Source organism: Erpetoichthys calabaricus, chromosome 6 (genome assembly GCF_900747795.2).
Source record: "Erpetoichthys calabaricus chromosome 6, fErpCal1.3, whole genome shotgun sequence".
Taxonomy (NCBI): Eukaryota; Metazoa; Chordata; class Cladistia; order Polypteriformes; family Polypteridae; genus Erpetoichthys; species Erpetoichthys calabaricus.
Window position 1 is genome coordinate 67,906,329 of NC_041399.2, and position 20,547 is coordinate 67,926,875.

Consider the following 20,547-nt stretch of genomic DNA (forward strand, 5'->3'; position numbering starts at 1 on the left):
GTTAAAACCAATAAATAGAAAAAACAACAATCCTTTAAAAAGAGGTTAAAACAATGCTGGAAGCAGTCTCTTTAAAAACAAGCCGGTGTCTTCTTTTATCTGGCGGCTCTCCTGCTTCTCCCATACGTGCTTCTCAACAGGGTAGTCCCCTTCTCAGCAGCTGACCTTCTCTACTGTCCGGTTGCCTTCGATCAGGACGTTCACGTCAGGAAATTCACCACCCAAGCCTCCTGACTCCCGCTGCCTTCTCGGCCTTACTCGGCCAGCCATCCTTCTTCTGGTCACTCCCGCTCTTCATAGAATGCTCAGCAGGAGCGACCACAGCCAACTGCCCTAGGTGTTGGCCAAACACCCTGCTAGGGCTCACAGTCCAGCTGCCTGCGAGTCTGCACGCGCTCATTCGCTTGCTCTCGCTCACACCAGCTCTCTCTCCACACTGCTTCTTGCCTCCTTCCTCCATGCAACCTCAGTTTCTTTTGCTTTTCTTTTTCCTCTTTTTAGCCGCCTCGCACTTCCATTTATGAAGAGGATGTGGCAGCTGTGGCAAATCAGCAGCGCCACAACAATCACGGATGTGGACCGCTTCTCACCTGTGCACTTAGGTGAGAAACGCCCACATCACGAATCACCCCGGGAAACTGCTTCAGCCACACAACCACCACGCCCCCTCGCTAAGCCGCAAGTAAGGTGATTATTTATTTAAAAGTGGCCTTCCTGATGGGAGCTGTGGACCCGCAACACCACATTCTGAAACATGGGAGAAACACCAAGAGCAGGTCCTGGCTGTGCTTTACACACTCGGTGAAGCCGGACTTCAAATTCACCCAAAGAAATGTTTCTTCAGGTTAGACAAGGCCAAATATTAAGGCTACTTGGTGGGCAGAGGTTCAGTATGGCCACAGTGTTCCAAAGTAGATACCATACTTAAATGGCTCCATCTGAAGACAAAGAGGCAGATCCAAGCCTTTCTCGAATTAGCAGGTTACTACTATCAGTTTGTGCTACATTTTTCCAAGAGAGCAGTACCCTTGACAAATCTTACAAAGCAAGGGGCCCCAAATAACAAGGTTTGGGATGAAAAAGCCAACACTGCATTTTGTGACCTAAAGCAGGCCCTAACATCAGCACCAGTTTTGATGGCTCCTAACTACTCTTTGCCTTTTACCCTCCAGACCGACACAGGACAGAATGCTGTGCTGAGCCAAAGACTTGATGATGTCGAACACTCCATCATGTCCCTGAGCTGGAAACTGCTGGACAGGGAAACAAGCGGCAGTGGAATGAGAAGCTTTGGCGATTAAATGGGCAGTTACATGGCTAAGGTATTGCCTACTAGGCAGTGAGTTCACCCTGGACACTGATGACGCTGCTTTGCAGTGGATGAAGGCATACAAGGAGTCAAATTCATGAGTCACTTGGTGGTTTTTGGACCTGTAGCCTTATAAGTTTACTGTCGTTTATTGGCGGGGCTCTCTCCAAGCCAACGCCAATGCTCTTTCTCAGGTTTATGACCTCCTAGGGCTGACTGACCCAATGGGTCTAGGCTGGGGATGAGGAGGGTATGGGGAGGCCGTGTCACACAAATGCTCATGGGAGATGGTTTACGGGCTCAAAGGTAGGTGATTTTCAGCCAAGCCAGTGGTTGGCACTGTCCAGTAACACTTTCTCCTTTTCTCCTCATCAGAACCCACCTCTTAAACACGTCACTTCCGCATTCCAAGATCCCATCTGATGATGACATCCCTTCCAGTTCTGGTTCACTCAAGATCCAACCTCTTCCTGTTACCACTACATAAATCCACCACCATCATGTTCTATCTCAGTTCCACAATGAACTCATGTCTGTAAAGACGTTTTCTTATTTTGCATTATTTTTTCAAGTATATGGGGTAGCATTTCCCCAAACCTTTATGCTGATGATTGAATCTTATTACTATATATAGTAGTCACACACGCATGCCTGGGAGATAGCTTCCCCAAGCCAATACGCTGGCATCTCTCAAGCACATGACACCACTTCCAGGGTTCTGGGGCTCCTACACTTGCCCCTTCTGCCTCACCGACTTTATAACCAGTAGCTTCTCCAGTCTAATGATAGACTCACGTCTGTGAAGGCATCTTTCAGACTACAGGTTAAATTATCTTTACCTTTGTTTCAATTTATATATATATATATATATATATATATATATATATATATATATATATATATATATATATATATATTACTGTATATATATATATATATATACAGTGGTGTGAAAAACTGTTTGCCCCCTTCCTGATTTCTTATTCTTTTGCATGTTTGTCACACAAAATGTTTCTGATCATCAAACACATTTAACCATTAGTCAAATATAACACAAGTAAACACAAAATGCAGTTTGTAAATGGTGGTTTTTATTATTTAGGGAGAAAAAAAAATCCAAACCTACATGGCCCTGTGTAAAAAAGTAATTGCCCCCTGAACCTAATAACTGGTTTGGCCACCCTTAGCAGCAATAACTGCAATCAAGCGTTTGCGATAACTTGCAATGAGTCTTTTACAGCGCTCTGGAGGAATTTTGGCCCACTCATCTTTGCAAAATTGTTGTAATTCAGCTTTATTTGAGGGTTTTCTAGCATGAACCGCCTTTTTAAGGTCATGCCATAGCATCTCAATTGGATTCAGGTCAGGACTTTGACTAGGCCACTCCAAAGTCTTCATTTTGTTTTTCTTCAGCCATTCAGAGGTGTATTTGCTGGTGTGTTTTGGGTCATTGTCCTGTTGCAGCACCCAAGATCGCTTCAGCTTGAGTTGACGAACAGATGGCCAGACATTCTCCTTCAGGATTTTTTGGTAGACAGTAGAATTCATGGTTCCATCTATCACAGCAAGCCTTCCAGGTCCTGAAGCAGCAAAACAACCCCAGACCATCACACTACCACCACCATATTTTACTGTTGGTATGATGTTCTTTTTCTGAAATGCTGTGTTCCTTTTACGCCAGATGTAACAGGACATTTGCCTTCCAAAAAGTTCAACTTTTGACTCATCAGTCCACAAGGTATTTTCCCAAAAGTCTTTGCAATCATTGAGATGTTTCTTAGCAAAATTGAGACGAGCCCTAATGTTCTTTTTGCTTAACAGTGGTTTGCGTCTTGGAAATCTGCCATGCAGGCCGTTTTTGCCCAGTCTCTTTCTTATGGTGGAGTCGTGAACACTGACCTTAATTGAGGCAAGTGAGGCCTGCAGTTCTTTAGACGTTGTCCTGGGGTCTTTTGTGACCTCTCGGATGAGTCGTCTCTGCGCTCTTGGGGTAATTTTGGTCGGCCGGCCACTCCTGGGAAGGTTCACCACTGTTCCATGTTTTTGCCATTTGTGGATAATGGCTCTCACTGTGGTTCGCTGGAGTCCCAAAGCTTTAGAAATGGCTTTATAACCTTTACCAGACTGATAGATCTCAATTACTTCTGTTCTCATTTGTTCCTGAATTTCTTTGGATCTTGGCATGATGTCTAGCTTTTGAGGTGCTTTTGGTCTACTTCTCTGTGTCAGGCAGCTCCTATTTAAGTGATTTCTTGATTGAAACAGGTGTGGCAGTAATCAGGCCTGGGGGTGGCTACGGAAATTGAACTCAGGTGTGATACACCACAGTTAGGTTATTTTTTAACAAGGGGGCAATTACTTTTTCACACAGGGCCATGTAGGTTTGGATTTTTTTTTCTCCCTAAATAATAAACACCATCATTTAAAAACTGCATTTTGTGTTTACTTGTGTTATATTTGACTAATGGTTAAATGTGTTTGATGATCAGAAACATTTTGTGTGACAAACATGCAAAAGAATAAGAAATCAGGAAGGGGGCAAATAGTTTTTCACACCACTGTATATATATATATATATATATATATATATATATATATATATAAATATATTATACACATACACACACACGCACATACACACATACATACATATATTAAATTCTGAATTTAACATTTATATAATAAAAGAGATTAGGTAATATTTAACCATTTATTGAACTGTTGACAAGTCATCTTTTCAGTTCTGTGATCCTGAGTGACACTGTAAAACAACAGAACCCTGTCCTGCATCAAAAATTGTAAGATTATGGAAAATAACTAGTGCTAGCCAGTGAATAAAATATATATCTGTCAACTATGGGCTGACCTGATATCCCTATAAAGGTCAAAGTTCAGCCAAGGCTCTGGCTCAAGGAGCTAAGAAAAGGTTGAAGGTATGCTGCACACTTCTATAAAGCATAGCTTATTGTATCACTAGAGTACTTGTGCAGCTCACAGCAAGCCACAGTAAAAATAGGCATGTTGGCAAAAACAATGAATGGCTATTTAATCAAATCTATAATCCAAAAAATCAAACAACAAAATATTATGAGAAATACTGGCCAAATACAAAAAGGGCTAAAATAAATAAATAAAACAAGTATGAATACAATGAGAGCTGTGTCCAAATACTTGGCATTAATTCAAATTCATTTACTGTGGGTGTCAGGCTTCATCAAGTTTGTGTTTCGTCACAATTCCTATTTGTGATTTTCATGGACAGGATATCAAGGCGCAGCTGAGGAAGTGAAGGTGTACAGTTGGGGAGGCTTGGGGTAGCATTGTCCTCAAAGGTGGCGCAGTGGTAGTGCTGCTGCTTTGCAGTAAGGAGACTGTGGAAGAGTGTGGGTTCGCTTCCCGGTTCCTCCCTGTGTGGATAGCGCTTTGAGTACTGAGAAAAGCGCTATATAAATGTAATGAATTATTATTATTACTTTATGCAGATGACATTGTCCTCCTTGCCTCATCTAACTGTGTCCTTTGGCATACACTTATTTGCTACCAAACATGAAGTGGCTGGGATGAGAATCAGCACTTTCAATTCTGATTTCCTGGTTCTCCCTTGGAAAAGAGTGGATTGCTCTCTCCAGGTAAAGGAGGGACAACAGCCCTCAGTGGAGGAGTTTAAGTATCTTGTGAACCATTTTATGGAAAACGGGAATGACAAGTGGATTGGAGTGGAGACAGCTGTTCTGCAGAAACTGCAACAGTCCATGGTCATGAAGCAGACGTACAGTCTAAACTTAAAACTCTTGGTTTACCGGCCTACTGACATTCCTGTCCACACCTATGGTCATAAACTGTTGATAAAGACAAAAAAAGCAGAAATTAGGTTGTGCAGGGTGGCAGGGCTGAGAGAAGGTAAGTAGGGAGAGAAGCACAGCGATTTAGGAAAGCCTCAGGATAGAGTCATTGCTTCTCTGAATTAAAAGGTGCCAGTTAATGTGGCTTGGGCATGTTGTAAGGATGCCCTTTGGGTTCCTCCCCTTACAGCTGCTCCAGGCACGTCCGATTGGGCAGAGACCCTGTGACAGACCCAGAACGTGTTGGAGAGATTATATTTTTCGGATGGCTTAAGAACACTGGGAAATTGATGAGGAAGAGCAGGAATGTGTAGTTGGGGACATGGAAGTCTGGGCTGACCTGCCTTGCCTGCTGCCACTATGATCCTCACCAGGAAAGGTGGATTAAAAAAATTAGATGAGAAAAAAATAAGAAAATGTAAAAAAAATCAAAGATAAATGCCTAAAGGTCTGAACATATTTAACACCACAAAAATAAAAACAAACTATCAAAACGTGGAACCGCTGAATGGGCGGTTACAAAGGCAGGGTTGGCAATTATAAATGTCTCCTAATTTATGTCCCTGTACCCTTCAGTAGACAAATGATATGCAATACACAAAGATTATTAAAAGACAAGAATATAAGGGAGCATGAGGTAGGACTAGTTCTGGTGCCCTAGCCCATCCCTGGTAACATTGTGTTTGAAACAGCAAGTAAACCTGTTGAAAACATTTTTTTGTATGAGTGTTCATTTTTAACAATAACAAAAAAGTAAATATTTATACTATCTAATGTGAATTCCAAAATGCAAAATTAAAAGCAATAGTTTGAAAATGAATGAAATGGTGTAAATCAAACGCAAGAATGGAAAAGTAGGATTCATACAAATTACTAATCTGCTATGTGTATCAAACTCAATAATGTTTATTTTTTTCTTGTCATGTAAGATTCAACAAGGAGAGAAATACTGCACAAAAATTCAAAATTTTGCATATATATTAAACTGACAAGAAAAGAAGTTTCAAGGCAAATATACCAGCATGCTGATACTGTAAAATTCTCTATTTGCTCAGCTGTAGCTAGTAAAGTGAAACAAAAACGTGCACTTTACCAATAATGCAGACAACACTAATTCAGAGTACCCAGACTGTTAAAAATCTCTGAAAGGAGCAATGGATTATGAAACCTCAGGCTGTCATGGATGGACACACATGGGATAGAATTTTGTCAGTACAGTCCAGGAGCAGGATGAAACCATGGTAGGAGTGGTTGGGAGCAGGACTGAAAAATCAGTACCATGCAGACATCTAGTTTGAACCTCCTATACAATAACACAAATATAAAAAAAACATATTTTTAAAGTTTGAAAAATGTCTTTCAAATTGCACATTGTTTATTTGTATTAAGTAGCACTGTAACCAAAATCTAAAGAGATTAGTTCATATAAATTAGCTTCAAAACAAATAATTCATCTGACAAAAGCCATCCATCCATCCATTTTCCAACCCGCTGAATCCGAACACAGGGTCACGGGGGTCTGCTGGAGCCAATCCCAGCCAACACAGGGCGCAAGGCAGGAACCAATCCTGGGCAGGGTGCCAACCCACCACAGGACACACACAAACACATCCACACACCAAGCACACACTAGGGCCAATTTAGAATCGCCAATCCACCTAACCTGTATGTCTTTGGACTGTGGGAGGAAACCGGAGCGCCCGGAGGAAACCCATGCAGACACGGGGAGAACATGCAAACTCCACGCACTGAGGACCCGGGAAGCGAACCCAGGTCCCCAGGTCTCCCAACTGCGAGGCAGCAGCGCTACCCACTGCGCCACCGTACCGCCTCTGACAAAAGCCATTAATGTAATATTTATTTAAAAGAATTTATTAAGATCACTCTTTTATACAAAGGCATTCTTACAAATCACAAATGAAATGTAGAATGCTTATATATTGGTACAATTGGAATGCTGCCAGGTTAAGTAATCCATCATACTCCCTATGGACTAGCAGCCTTCTGGTTTACTACCCAATGAATCATTTGCTAGGCACTGATAATTAATAACAACCTGGTAGCTCAATACTGGAAAATGCAGAAGTCATGCTAAGAATGGCATAACAGCAAAAATATTATTGTCTGATGCCATCCTTTGGAACCATCTGTATTCTTCTCTGTGTCTATAAGGCTATCCCTAAACTCAGCACCAAAACCAAAATGGCATCATTAGAAGACCACTGCCTAAACATTACCACATGGCCAATACAGTAGAAAGCTTTTCTTGTCCATATGAGGAAAATACCTATACATATAAACTACTGGTCAAAAGTTTTAAAACACCTCATTTTTTCCAGTTTATCTTTATATTTCATCAGTTGAAATGCAACAAGTGACCTAAATGGTGGAAAGGTAAGCAGTAAACTGCCAGACGATTCATTCAAAGTTTAGGTTAGCAAAACTAAAAAAAAAAATTCAGAATATTACAAATAGGCCTTCTTCAAGGAAGGCTGAAGCAAACAATTTGCACATGTGTCCCAACTTCTGTTGATTACTTAAAAACCCTCTGTCTTTTTTAAAGTAGAGTTGGAACAGACTGTGTTACTACACCCACTGAAGTACTACTTGAACACTTTTACACTGTAGGAAGTTGTAAATTGATAATGGCAAGAAAAAGGCAATTTACAAATGAAATGAAACAGAGCATTATTACCCTTAGAAGTGTAGGCCTTTCATTTAGAAAAATTGCAAAAATCATTGAAGTGTCAGTAAGTACAGTGTCCTACACATTCCAAAGGCAATTGGAAACTGGAAGAAACTCTGATAGGAAGATATCTGGCAGACCCAAAGTCTCTGAGGGTCACCAGCTTGAGTGATAGGCACCTCACAGCACAACAGCTTCAAGCACAGCTTAACAGTGATGGAAAAGTCTCTGTTTGTACTGTGAAGAGAACACTTTGTGCCGCAGGTTTGATAGGGAGAGTAGCCGTAACAAAGCCATTCCTTAAAGGACAAAATAGGGCCTCGAAATACTGGTTGTGGACTACTGCAGACTGGAAGAAAGTCTTATGAACAGATGAATCCATCCATCCATCCATCCATCCATTTTCCAACCCGCTGAATCCGAACACAGGGTCACGGGGGTCTGCTGGAGCCAATCCCAGCCAACACAGGGCACACGGCAGGAACCAATCCCGGGCAGGAAGCCAACCCACCACAGGAGAGATGAATCAAAATTTGAAATATTCAGTTCATCATGCAGTGGTAGAGTTGGTGATTTCAACAGAGTGACTTGCATAATATACTGAAATATCTTCAGTTATCAATATCACAAAATCAGGTCAGATGCTAACATTTTCACATGTGCAAAAATCATATTTACTGTTTTCTTTCTATATTCACTTTCAATGAATTAAAGTACGGCATTCAGAAACAAAACATAAACAACCATCATAGCTATGTTTTTCTTATTTTTGAAGACAAGGCAATCATTCCCCCTCGTCCTTTCTTTTCTTTTCAATCAGTAATACTTTAAAACCGTGTTAACCACTTCTTAACTGAAAGTAGAGGTGTTATAGTCAAATTTTGGCTTCCCCTGGTTTAATGAAGTTACATCACCACCTTGTGGACCACTGATGATCTGCATGTTTACAATTTCCATCTAGGTAAGATACTAAATTGAGCAAGTGAAAAATTCTGTGAATGAAGGATCTAGATGCTTGATTTAAATTCTGCATAAAACAGTTTCATCAGTGTTAAAAATGTTTCTAACTCAGTGAAGAATTTTATGCCCAGGGAAGTTTTTCATGTACAAATTTGTATTTTTTTATCAACTTTATTCTACAGTAAACAATGCTGGGATTATTATAAAATTTGTATTAATTATATTAAGGATATGTATTGTTCACATAAACTGACCGTAAACTATATTTTATAACTTAACATAACATATACAAATACATTCTTAAAACACAACTTTATTGCCCTGAAAAATATTATGGGGAGGGAGATGAGTAGAGTATTCAGTAGACATAAGATTTTTAGTGTCAATGGCTACAGTTCTAGCAAAGAACACCTGATAAATATTGTAAGGAAATCATTTCATAACACTGATATTGTAATCAGATTTAAATATGGAATATATTTAAATGCACAGTTCTAATATTTGAAATTTAGCTGACAATTTTGAATTCTTAGCACCATGTTACTCCAGATATTGTGATGTAAAAATTGAGTAATTTTTCAGTACATCACTTGGAAAGTATTTCAGGGAAGAGCCTATTCATGTTTTTAGTTAAAAATCTAGGTACATCATTTAAACAAATAAATAAAAGCAATCTGTCCAATGAGGAAGAACAATTACATGAGTGTCTGCTTATAATTCCAAGATCTAAACTTAAAAGAAGTGGTGAGGCAGCCTGCTGCTGTTATGTAACTAAAAGCTTGCCAATAGAAATTTGCCAGGCTAATACGGTGGAACAATTTAAAAAACTGTTAAAAACCCATTATTTTAATATGGCTTTCCTATAGCTTCATTTTAGTGTAACCCTGATATTCTGTATATGCATTTATTTATCATTTTTATCATATCTCCACAATTTGTACTAACCCCTACTTTCTCTGCTGTTCATTTTTCAGTTTTCTGTGGTGGCGATCTGTGCCACCACCACCTGATCAAGGCACCATGTAGTTCCTACATTGATGGATTGAAGGCCAGATGTCCACATGACCATTATCATCTAATTTCTTCTATGTGAAGCCTGAAAACCATGTGAACTGATTTAGATCATCTATGTTAGGTAGAATGCCAAGTGGTGGGCTGGGTGGTCTCATGGCCTCGGGACCCCTGCAGATTTTGATTTTTTTTTGTTTAGTTTTTTCTGTCCTCCTGGTCATTGGACCTTACTTTATTTTTTGTTACATAGTATTGCCTAATCTTATTTTTATATTTTTCTTTTTTCTTTCTTCATCTTGTAAAGCACTTTGAGCTACATCATTTGTATGAAAACGTACTATATAAATAAATGTTGTTGTTGTTTACAATTCATGTACAGTACATGTAAACTTCAAAGTGAAAGGAAAGAAGCATGCATTTTATCCCACGGGACTATTTCAGTGGGAATTTGGCAAAGAAGAAACCACAGAGAAATCATTCATAATCGATCAAGCTAACTGTATAAACCAAATGTTGCATGCTGCTATTTTGTTTTGGGTGCTTCTCATAGGTTAGAACACATAATGCCACTGTCAGTCTTGCTTTTATATAAACTAGGTTACTGGTTTTTAATTTGTATTACAAATCAAACAACTGAATGTACTATATTTCTAATTCCAATGATGAATGAGTGGATTATTATTATTACTATTTGAAAAGTTTTTCTTAAGGTGAAACACATAAAAAATACAGTTCAAGACATAATTTATTAGCTGTTTAGCACTGATCAAGTGAGTGACAAAATAGGAGTTGAAGGAGGTAAGAAAGATGAAAGGAATGAAGAGTAAATGATCAGAGAGGGTGAAGAAGCAGCCATTAGAGATTATAATAGGAGACATTAAAATGGTAGTCATTCCCATAGTGCTAGAGAAATGTGTGAAATAAGTATAAGAATTGATATAGAATAGCAATCTAAAGTATACTCCAATTAAATAAATGTACTTTACTATCACAATAAGTTCCACTAAAGGTAACAAAATTATATGTTGCAATTTTCCTGCTTAAAGAAATAATTAGGTCTTGAATACAGTTCAAGAATACATCTTGAATACAGATGCTTTTCTGTGAGGCACTTTTCCTACAACACATGGAAAGAAATATTATATAAGTAATTTTTTTAGCCACACTACCATTAAAACACTAATTACAAAGCCCTGCAGAGCATGTTGAATGTCTAAAAAAATAATTTAAAAATGCATACAGAGATAACTACATTGCTGTCAAATGACCTGCAGATGACTAACGTGAAAGCATACAAATTCTAAACAATTACACTCATTCAGTCTGCTCATGTTCTATGACAACCCCTTCGTGGTAAGGTGTTGAATGATCATTCATACCAGTGATGCTGGTAATTATAAAACAATTAACGAGATGCACAATGAGAGATACCAAAATAATGTAGGCTGAGTGAAGGCTTTCCGTATCACTTTCCAGCCGGGACGCCAAATACATGAAGAGATCTGTACAATCTATGAAAGAAGTTCACAAATCAGCATAAGTTTACATTTTTAAACATTTCACTTTCTCTGTTCTAGATGTTTATTGTATATATAGACAATAACAAACCACGCAAAATATAAAATTACAAAAGTTTAGTTGAGCTTTTTCTCTCCTATAGAAAAAGGCACATAACTTAGATCTTTAATCTCCTGTAGAAAAAGGCATGGAACTTATTCTTATCTTTCAGTTCATGTGATTAAAATAGATATGTTCTTTAGCTAGGTATAAAGCTTCTACTGCCAGCACCATGAAGGTGGAATTGGTTTACTCACAGCTAGTCTACACTAGCTTAACCCAGCAGTTTCTCTATGTGAGTGTGCGTGTCAGATGGTGGTCTTACTGGATTTAGGATGTGAAACAGCTAGAACCTGTCCTTCACAAGGTTAGTTACAGTTACACCAATATTACAATATATTAGCTTTTTTCGAACTACTAAGTTACAATGAACAGTTCCCAGAATGAAAGAAGGTGTACTTATAGTTCTAGTGTAAGTGAAGCCTTTAAATCTGGGTTTTGCAAGGGTTATTAAAGGATGGAGCAGAGGCCTTGCATTGATATTTTGGGTGCACATACGCCCATCCTTTTGATTTCAAGTTCTATCCATCAAGGTTGCCACTCATTGTATTATGCCTCTTTGTTCAAACATGGGTGCCAATCTGGTGCCTCCAAGAGATGTCTCCATGATATTGCTTGGTCTGGGCTAGGTCATCTTATCAGATAAGATGCAGAGGCAGAATTCCAAAAAGGGGCCCCTTTGTGGAGTCTATAACTTTTTTTAGCTGACATTAAGAGTGTCTGGCCTTGGCTTTTTAAGTCAAGGACCTGTGTTCCATGCAAGTCAAGAAAGGACAATTCCAGACTGTCTTACCCCACCCCATTAACATGGATTATTCAGCTAGTATTTAAAACACATTTATGATATGATATTGAATCATGATTTTTTTCTGTTTTATCATGTCACAAATTTCCCCAATTCAAAATAACAGCAACAAAACCGTTATTTTAACCTTATAAACTATATTCAGACATATCCAACCTCACATGAGCTTACATCAAAGACCTTGACTCTGATGATGCTGCATAGAGGTTTCAGGAACAAGTGGCATTCTTACCTTTCACTATGTCATTGGGTTAGCATTAACCAACAGGATATTGCTGAAAAGCCTGTTTCAAACTGAAAATTCTGACTACTTCTAACCCACAGCTATTTTTCCAAGGCAAAAAAGAAAAAAGATATTTTAAATTTTAGATGAGAAATGTTAAATTTCGCTGCCCTTTTTGGTAGCCATGGTTCCTAGATATATTTTGCTGCAGAAGAAAAGTAACTGGTGTTATGGTTGTTTAAATAAATGAAAAATGAGAGTTACTGCAAATTAACCGTTGCTAACACTCTTGATCTCCATTGGATGGCAAGACAAATGGGATTTGTGTAAGATCATGATACCAGAAACAGTATTTCCAAAAACATAAAACAAATCACTCAGAATGATAATGCTAATCCTATGAAATTGTAGCTTCACATATCTCATGGCCTCAAGAGCAATTAGGTGCCTAAAACCATATAAAAACACTATTCAAACAATGAGCACAGAATATAAACCACGGGGAATAACAAGGAAATCAAAATGATGTATAGAGTACTGTTAAATATTTTTAACTTTACCTGAGTCAGTGTTTCGAGATTTCTCCACAAGGAATTCCCTGATCCTCTCCACCCACATGTAAAGGATGCTTTCCCCCAGGTTCTGCCTGTTTGAAGTAATATAAACAAACAAAAAAAAGAATTCTTTTAAGTTTAGTATGCATTCTGAGTCACAAGAGAATTTCAGCCCAAAAGAAGATACAGTAATGAAAAACAGGAAAAGAAGAATAACACAGTGGTATAAATAATACTGTTTAAAATTCTTCTTACTGAAACTTACTACTGAAAAATTAATTTCTGAATGAATGTTATGATCAATTTAATGGATAGGGAAGATGATTAAAACATTTGCACACTTAACACTGGAAGGCTAAAAAGGACAGTGCTATAGATGCTGTACATCTTGAATTCTGTGTGTAGTTCTAAAGTCATTGCTACTTTTGGTAGAGTAAATTGACATATCCACGACACAGAAAAATTCACCTGGCAAACACCCTTTTATTGTAGACACATCCAAGCATCACTAGGTGAAAATTGAAATAATTACAACTATATACATGGTATTATCTTCCATTGCACACTTTTGAAAAAGAAAATAGAAAATTACAGTAAATAAGTATAATGAGAACATAAAATTCTTAATGATCTAGGCATCTGTATCAAGGGAAATGCAAATAATGAAAATGGATTAAATGGTCAAACCATACTAATCTGTTTTTTTCACAAACCAGGCATGCATTCATTTTAACAGAACAAGATGCAGAGGGCAGAAAGATATGGAAGAAGATGATCCACTGTGGCAACCCCTAACGGGAGCAGCCGAAAGAAGAAGAAGAAGGCATGCATTCATTTGCCCTGGAAACTTCTATTATTAACTGAAGCGTAATTTACAAACTAAAAAACACATCTCTGTCAGTGGCTTTCAATGGGGCACCAGAAAATCCAAAAAACAAAAATCTTACCAAATATATCCAATTTGAAACTGACATTCATGATTTGAGATTATATATAAATACATATTTATATATAATTTATTTTTGTGAGACTGTGGCTGTCCACTTCACTTCATTCCCCTACGCATACATGCTGACCATTTATTGCCAGCAGCATGTATCTTGCTACATGCAATATGAAATTACAGGCACACTTGGGAAAGCAACTTAACTACTCAAGCTTTACATTTTCCTGATAGAATTTAGCCAAATAAGTGTAACCACTGATACTGCATATCTGATTATGAAGATGATGAAATGTTTGGTCTTGATGGTGAACCTTATCAGCACGAGTCAGCATGCATTATTAAGAAGCTTTAACAGTTTTAAGACAAGTTTTAAGAAAAGAGGAAAGAAAGAGACAAAAAATGCAATGTGGTGAGGATCAGGACAACATAATTTAACGCAGTGAGGATCAGGATAGCATGTAATTGCCTTTGCTATTGAGCATGGGACTTACAACTGTAGAGTATAAAAGTATATCTGCATCAGCAATAAACTGCTGTCTGTCTACAGTAAATTCACAGTTCCTGTTATCTTACTAGAAGCACAGTTGCTAAAAGTCTTCCATCATTTCATCAAATGGACATTCAACCAGTCTTATGTCTTTACAATTTAATGAAATTTAAGAATTTATATGACATTTAATATCTTCACAGCCATATTTGGTCTTAAACTACCGCTAATGTTATACTGAATCTTCCTAGAATATTTTCAGAAGAGTATGTTTCTGTTATTATGTCTTGTGGCACCCGGACGGGGCTCATGCCCGGCCGGGACGCCCAGGAAGACAGGAGGAGGGCTCATTCCTCCTCCAGACCGTGAGGGGGGCGTCTGCCCTGGTTGTATTGGGGGCCACGGGTGCAGGGCTTGGAAGCCCAACCCTGTAGGGGCCTGTGGTCACCGCCAGGGGGCGTCCCCATGCCTGAAGGACCCTGGACCCCAGTACTTCTGCCACACCAGGAAGTGCTGGGGGGAAGAAGAGAGGGAACACCCGGAGTGCTTCCGGGAGTACAGCCGGCATTTCCACCACACTGGGGCGTGTCCGCGGGATTGCCGGTGCACACCTGGAACACATCCGGGTACAGATAAAAGGGGGCCGCCTCCCTTCATTCGAGGCTGGAGTCGGGTGGAAGCAGGACAAGGTTCAAGAAAGAGAGAAGGAGGCAGTCCGAAGAGGCAAAGTGGTTGGCCTGGACTTTGGGGAAGCTTGGGGTTTGTGGCACAATAATTGTAAATAGTAGTGTAAATAAACGTGTGTTGGGTGACATGAGCGTGTCTGCCTGTCTGTGACCGGGCCAGTCTCCACAATGGCATCCCAGATGGGACGATCCGCCTGTTCCAAGGCGGGGAATCCCAGAAAAAAATTATTTTGTGGACGGCTCGGCACAGCAGGTGCACCCACACACGTACCGCGGGAGCGGCGTGCCTACAACCCCGCAAGAAAATCTTGCTCCATGGATCGTCAGTGGACCGCGGTCACGAGGTTCTCTCCTGGTGCGGCGAAACATCGACGGGCCTTACCTGGGTGCAGCGGGCTCCAGGGAGCGTGCTGTTGCAGAAGGCGCCTAGGATGGCACGGTGTTGAGAAAGGCCATGCCGGGGACGTTTCCCCGGACAGACGGGACCCGTGAGGTGAGTGCCCTGCTTGTCGGCAACCAGCTCTCTGGGGCCGCGTGTGTTCTATCTTTAGCAGGCAGGGGCTGCCCGGATCCTTGTCGGTGGCAGACTCGCGCTGGTCTGCGGGGCTTCCAAGAAGCGGCAGCAGCAGCAGAGGCTGCGGAAAGGGAGACACTGCAACGCAAAGAGCCAGCTCATCACCGCACTAGGAGGAGAAGAGCCAAAATGGCCGGGGACCGGACGTCCCTCCCCGTGACAGGCACGGGATTGGCCGGTGTGTCTTGGGTTCCCGCCAATGACTGTATAGAGACAGGACCAAGAAATGCCAGTCTCGTGCCGGGGGAAGACCTGATTGGGCCGGAGGAGGAGGCCCACAGGAAGCAGTCGAAGCAAGGGGCTGACAGACAGGTAGGCTCTGCACCGGCTTACTTCCTGTCTTTGCCAGTAGTGCTGCGTGTTTTGGAGGAGTTCCTTCAGGCTGCAGCGGCGCTGTTACAGATGCTCGGTGCGCTCCGTGCAGACCTGCAGGAGCTGGAGGTGAAGGCGTGCGCGTCTTCACAGACGCTGCATGCTGCGGTGGAAGGACGCGTCGCTGGATCCTTTGGCCGGAGTCGTATGGCGGGGAACGTAAGTAAATACCAACCCCGTACAGCATAAAGGAGAGCCCATCAAAATTGGCCATGATCCGAATGAACGGTATCGAGTAGGGGGATCTCCGACAGCGGATGTGGCGGTGCAGGCTGTTCGCGAGGTGAGGGGAGCAACATCGAGAGGGCAGGCAGGACAGGGGCTGATGAGTGCCCTGGGTCCTAGCGCCCGACGCTCCAGTCCTGCGACAGTCTCCCGTTGTTCTGTATGGATGCAGATGGGCTTGGATCTGTGCGTTTCCCGTGCGCAAACCCAGACCGTCGGGGCGTCCAAGAGTGATAGGAGGAATCGAGGGGTGAATGCCGGTTCCTCCGATAGGAAGGGATGTGCAGCTGGGTGCGCATGTCCAGCGAAGGGCCATCCTGTGCGGAAGCAGAGCGAAGCTCCAGTGCTGGTGGAGGAGACGACAGTGCGATACAATCAGACGGGCAGGGAACCTGCGGAGGAGGTGCCGAACAGGCAAGTCGCAGGGTGCCGCTAGGAGGGGAGAGCACTGCCAGTGCGCAGCACAGAGGGACGTCAGGTGGTGGCATCCAGGCAGCGCTTCTGCCCCTCCTTCTGTTTTGGTTGCAGGAACGGACCCCGGATGCGCAGTAGGGCCTGCTTCGTTGGAGAACTGCCCTCCCGGGACGGACCGCTGCACTGGAGGACTCTTCACTGGTGATAGGGCAGCCCCGCGACCGGCGGAGGCTACGAAGGCGCGACGGCGCAGCACAAAGGGGCGCGAAGACCTCGGAGCTGAAGCCAAAAAAACGAGTTCCAGGGTGCCGGATTGGACCCTGGACAAATAGTAGGACCCACTTCGGGGTTGAACCGCCCTCACGGGTTGTGTCACTCAGACCGACGTGTCTTCACTGGCGATGGGGCACTGTGGCACCCGGACAGGGCTCATGCCTGGTCGGGACACCCAGGAAGACAGGAGGAGGGCTCATTCCTCCTCCAGACCGTGAGGGGGCGTCCGCCCTGGTTGTATTGGGGGCCATGGGTGCAGGGCTTGGAAGCCCAACCCTGTAGGGGCCCGTGGTCACCGCCAGGGGGTGTCCCCCTGCCTGAAGGACCCTGGACCCCAGTACTTCTGCCACACCAGGAAGTGCTGGGGGAAGAAGAGAGGGAACACCCGGAGTGCTTCCGGGAGGACAGCCGGCATTTCCTTGTAACTTGTAACTAATTTTTATCATAAAGATAAAATTGGTCTTTTAGACCAAAACCAATAATTTGGAGTCAGGTTAATGGTCCATGCTCCTGTTCTAGGAGACGTGAGGCTGTAGTAGAACTGGGTGAGTTCAAATTTAACATCTGTCTAAACTCATAACCAGGGAAGAATGGCTACATTACTCCTGTCACTGGAAAACAGAAGACATGAAACTGTTTTCTCACATGAGGCTGCCATTTATGTTACAGCTTGGAATGATTTTTTTCGACTGTTCATCATTTACAGAATCTGAGATATTTTTCAATTTTCTGAAATTAAATTGGAAAAGCAGCTAAAGCAGGAAAGATTAAACAAACACCTTTCATTAGTGTAGGTATATTTACTAATCTTGTCATCAGCAGTGGCACAACACTTACCACTCATGCCTTACACCTTCCATCTAAAGATTACTGTAATGTAACAATAAAATACACCCCAGAAATGGGTACAGATTTAGAGTTTTTGGCATCTTAAACCTGTTTGTTCTGTTTTTGGATTTTTTGATTATGCTTCTCGACTTAGTATATTCTCTTGGTATAGCACTGAAAATTACACTTAGTTAGAGGCAGGTGTGTGGGTGTGTATGTGTGTGTGTGTGTGTGCCCTGCAGTGGACTGGCATCCTGCCCGGGATTTGTTCCTGCCTTGTGCCCTGTGTTGGCTGGGATTGGCTCCAGCAGACCCCTGTGACCCTGTGTTAGGATATAGTGGGTTAGATAATGGATGGATGACTGGATGGATAGTGTGAAGACTTTGCAACATTTAGTTTTGACTATTGCTATGTAAATGTATGGCTTTGACAACTGGCTTTGACTTTGCTTGTAACTACAAAACAGTTCTACCAGCCCCTATGTTTTTATTCCATCTCCTAGTTATTTTCTATTGCTGCTATTATTCCCAATTGACCATTTTCTTTCCTGAGAATCATAGCTGTATGCACATATTTGAACCGTTTTAGTTCAAACAAAATGTTGTCCTAAATAATTATAGATACAAGTTTTGCTTTCAGATGATCAACTCCAACACTTCTAATCTACTTAGCAGCTACTGTTACAAGGACTACTGTTTACATGAAAACTCAACCTATGGCAAAAGCTATGAACATGTATATTTCCCTGGGGAAAGACAGTGCCAAGAATCTGTAATAAAAATGAATTAATGTTGCTTACATAAACCTCTAAAGAGTGGTATATAAACATTGTCTGATATTGGAATCTTTGCCATTTTAAAGTGGATGTACTGTACATATTGAGTTTTAAGGCTTTTCTTTAAAATTACTTCTGTTGCATCACTGAGCATTGCTGTAAGCTGCTGGCGAAGACTTTTTTTAGTTGGGTTAGCATATAATGTGTGAAGCACCTATTGCAAAAGCCCATGTCTGTCTGTCTGTCTGTCCACATGAAACAATTCAGCCACCTGTGGACCAATTTTGTTGAAATAGGACACACTTAGTTTTCAAAGAAATTTGTCAAGACAGTTCAGCATTTGTTCAGATATCTGGAACAGATCACGCTGTATGTAGTTTTAAAATTTCTAAATTTTCCATTGAAAAGCACTGACAAATTTGCTATCTCATTCCTCTTAAAACAGAGAAACAGTCTGTGCAGCTTCAACTATGAATTAGTTTACTGTTTCAACTTTATCTTGAGAGCTTTAGCTAGAACTTGAATATTTTGTATATTTTCCACTTTTATTCGTCTGACAGCCGCTTGGATGCCCAATGCAAGTGAGCGAGTGACCCTGGGCAGACAGCACGCACGTGCACGCAAACATTTACACCGTAGTGCCCCTCTCCTGCTGCTTTAGGTAAGTTAACCATTAGAATACAAAAATAAGTTACTTCTATATAAATAAGTGGAAGGAGAATTTATGTAAGAATATATAAGACTGAATTTTCTGAAAAATATTATCTATAGATCATTACTGTATAGAACAGACTTTATCAACCTGCAGCCAAGTGGTGTTTAAACTAATTGACAACACAGGAAAGGCACTGTTGCCCTAACCGATATAAGCATAGGAAGTGTTTAAAAATGGACAGTGGCATTTAGAGGTGGGAACCTGCAGTGGCTTAAGACCCTGATCTTTGGTGTTCAGCCCTTGAGCCCTCTCAGTAAGAGATGAACATGAAGGATCACAGCAAGCCCCTGATTTTCTTGCCCATCATGTACTATTCAAATTCTCATTATAAGATAACTCATATCCTTTTCAATTTCTTACTTATTTATATCATTTTAATGAATTAATGTGTTTTAAGTAATATTAATAGCAGGATGAGGAATTTATTTGAGTTCATTTTCTTCTTTCATAGGGTGGTATTGATACTGATTTTATGTTAGTATTGGTAATTCTGTATTAATAGATATTTTTCAATAGCTAATTATTGGACGTTACTCTGTTGAGTATAATTTCAAAAATGTTGTTTATGAAAACTGAACAAAAAATACTCACAGACCCTCCACCAAACACACACATAAACTGATGACATTTTCACATCACTTGAATTGCAATCTGCTATGTACTGTATAATAATAATTAATTACATATACATATGTATAGCACATTTCTCAGTACTCAAAGCGCTACCATACAGGGAGGACCTGTGACGTGAACCCATTATCTCCTTACTGCGATTAACGCCATTCAGTCACCATAAGTATGCTCCATTTTTAACTCTATTGTAATGTGCTGTTCATAAGCATATATTTAATGTTGTCTACCTACACATGTAATTGCACTCCAGTATTGCTATTACTTTTAAATATGACTCATTGATACAAAACTATTTAATAAACAAAAATATAATAACTGACTCTTGGATGAAGTAAATAAAAAATGTGAAATGCTCCAACTGTCATATCAGTTAACTCAATCGCTGAATGCACCTGAATGTTAGGCGATGCCTACATTGTCTAACTTGTTAGCTTTGGAATTATTCCTCCCTTAACAAAGAAAATGCCACAATTGTGTAAAAAAAATCAACTTCAAAAATACAAAACACATCCTTACAGAAAAGTAAAATAAATGATAAAAAAATATACAACTAATGTTTTATATACAGTAAGACCCATGTCACATTACCCTACTTTCTGTATACTAGGAAT

The 20,547-nt window shown here is 40.8% G+C and overlaps 1 protein-coding gene across 3 annotated transcripts in view; it reads right to left on the reverse strand.

Annotated features, from left to right (window-relative positions):
• Window positions 1-20,547, reverse strand: part of impact (impact RWD domain protein) — a 404,211-nt gene that overhangs the window by 322,464 nt on the left and 61,200 nt on the right. For all 3 annotated transcript variants that reach the window (XM_051928923.1, XM_051928924.1, XM_028803654.2), the window contains one exon: window positions 13,014-13,099. In XM_051928923.1, coding sequence (XP_051784883.1) covers window positions 13,014-13,099 — 86 coding nt within the window. The remainder of the gene's footprint in view (window positions 1-13,013; window positions 13,100-20,547) is intronic.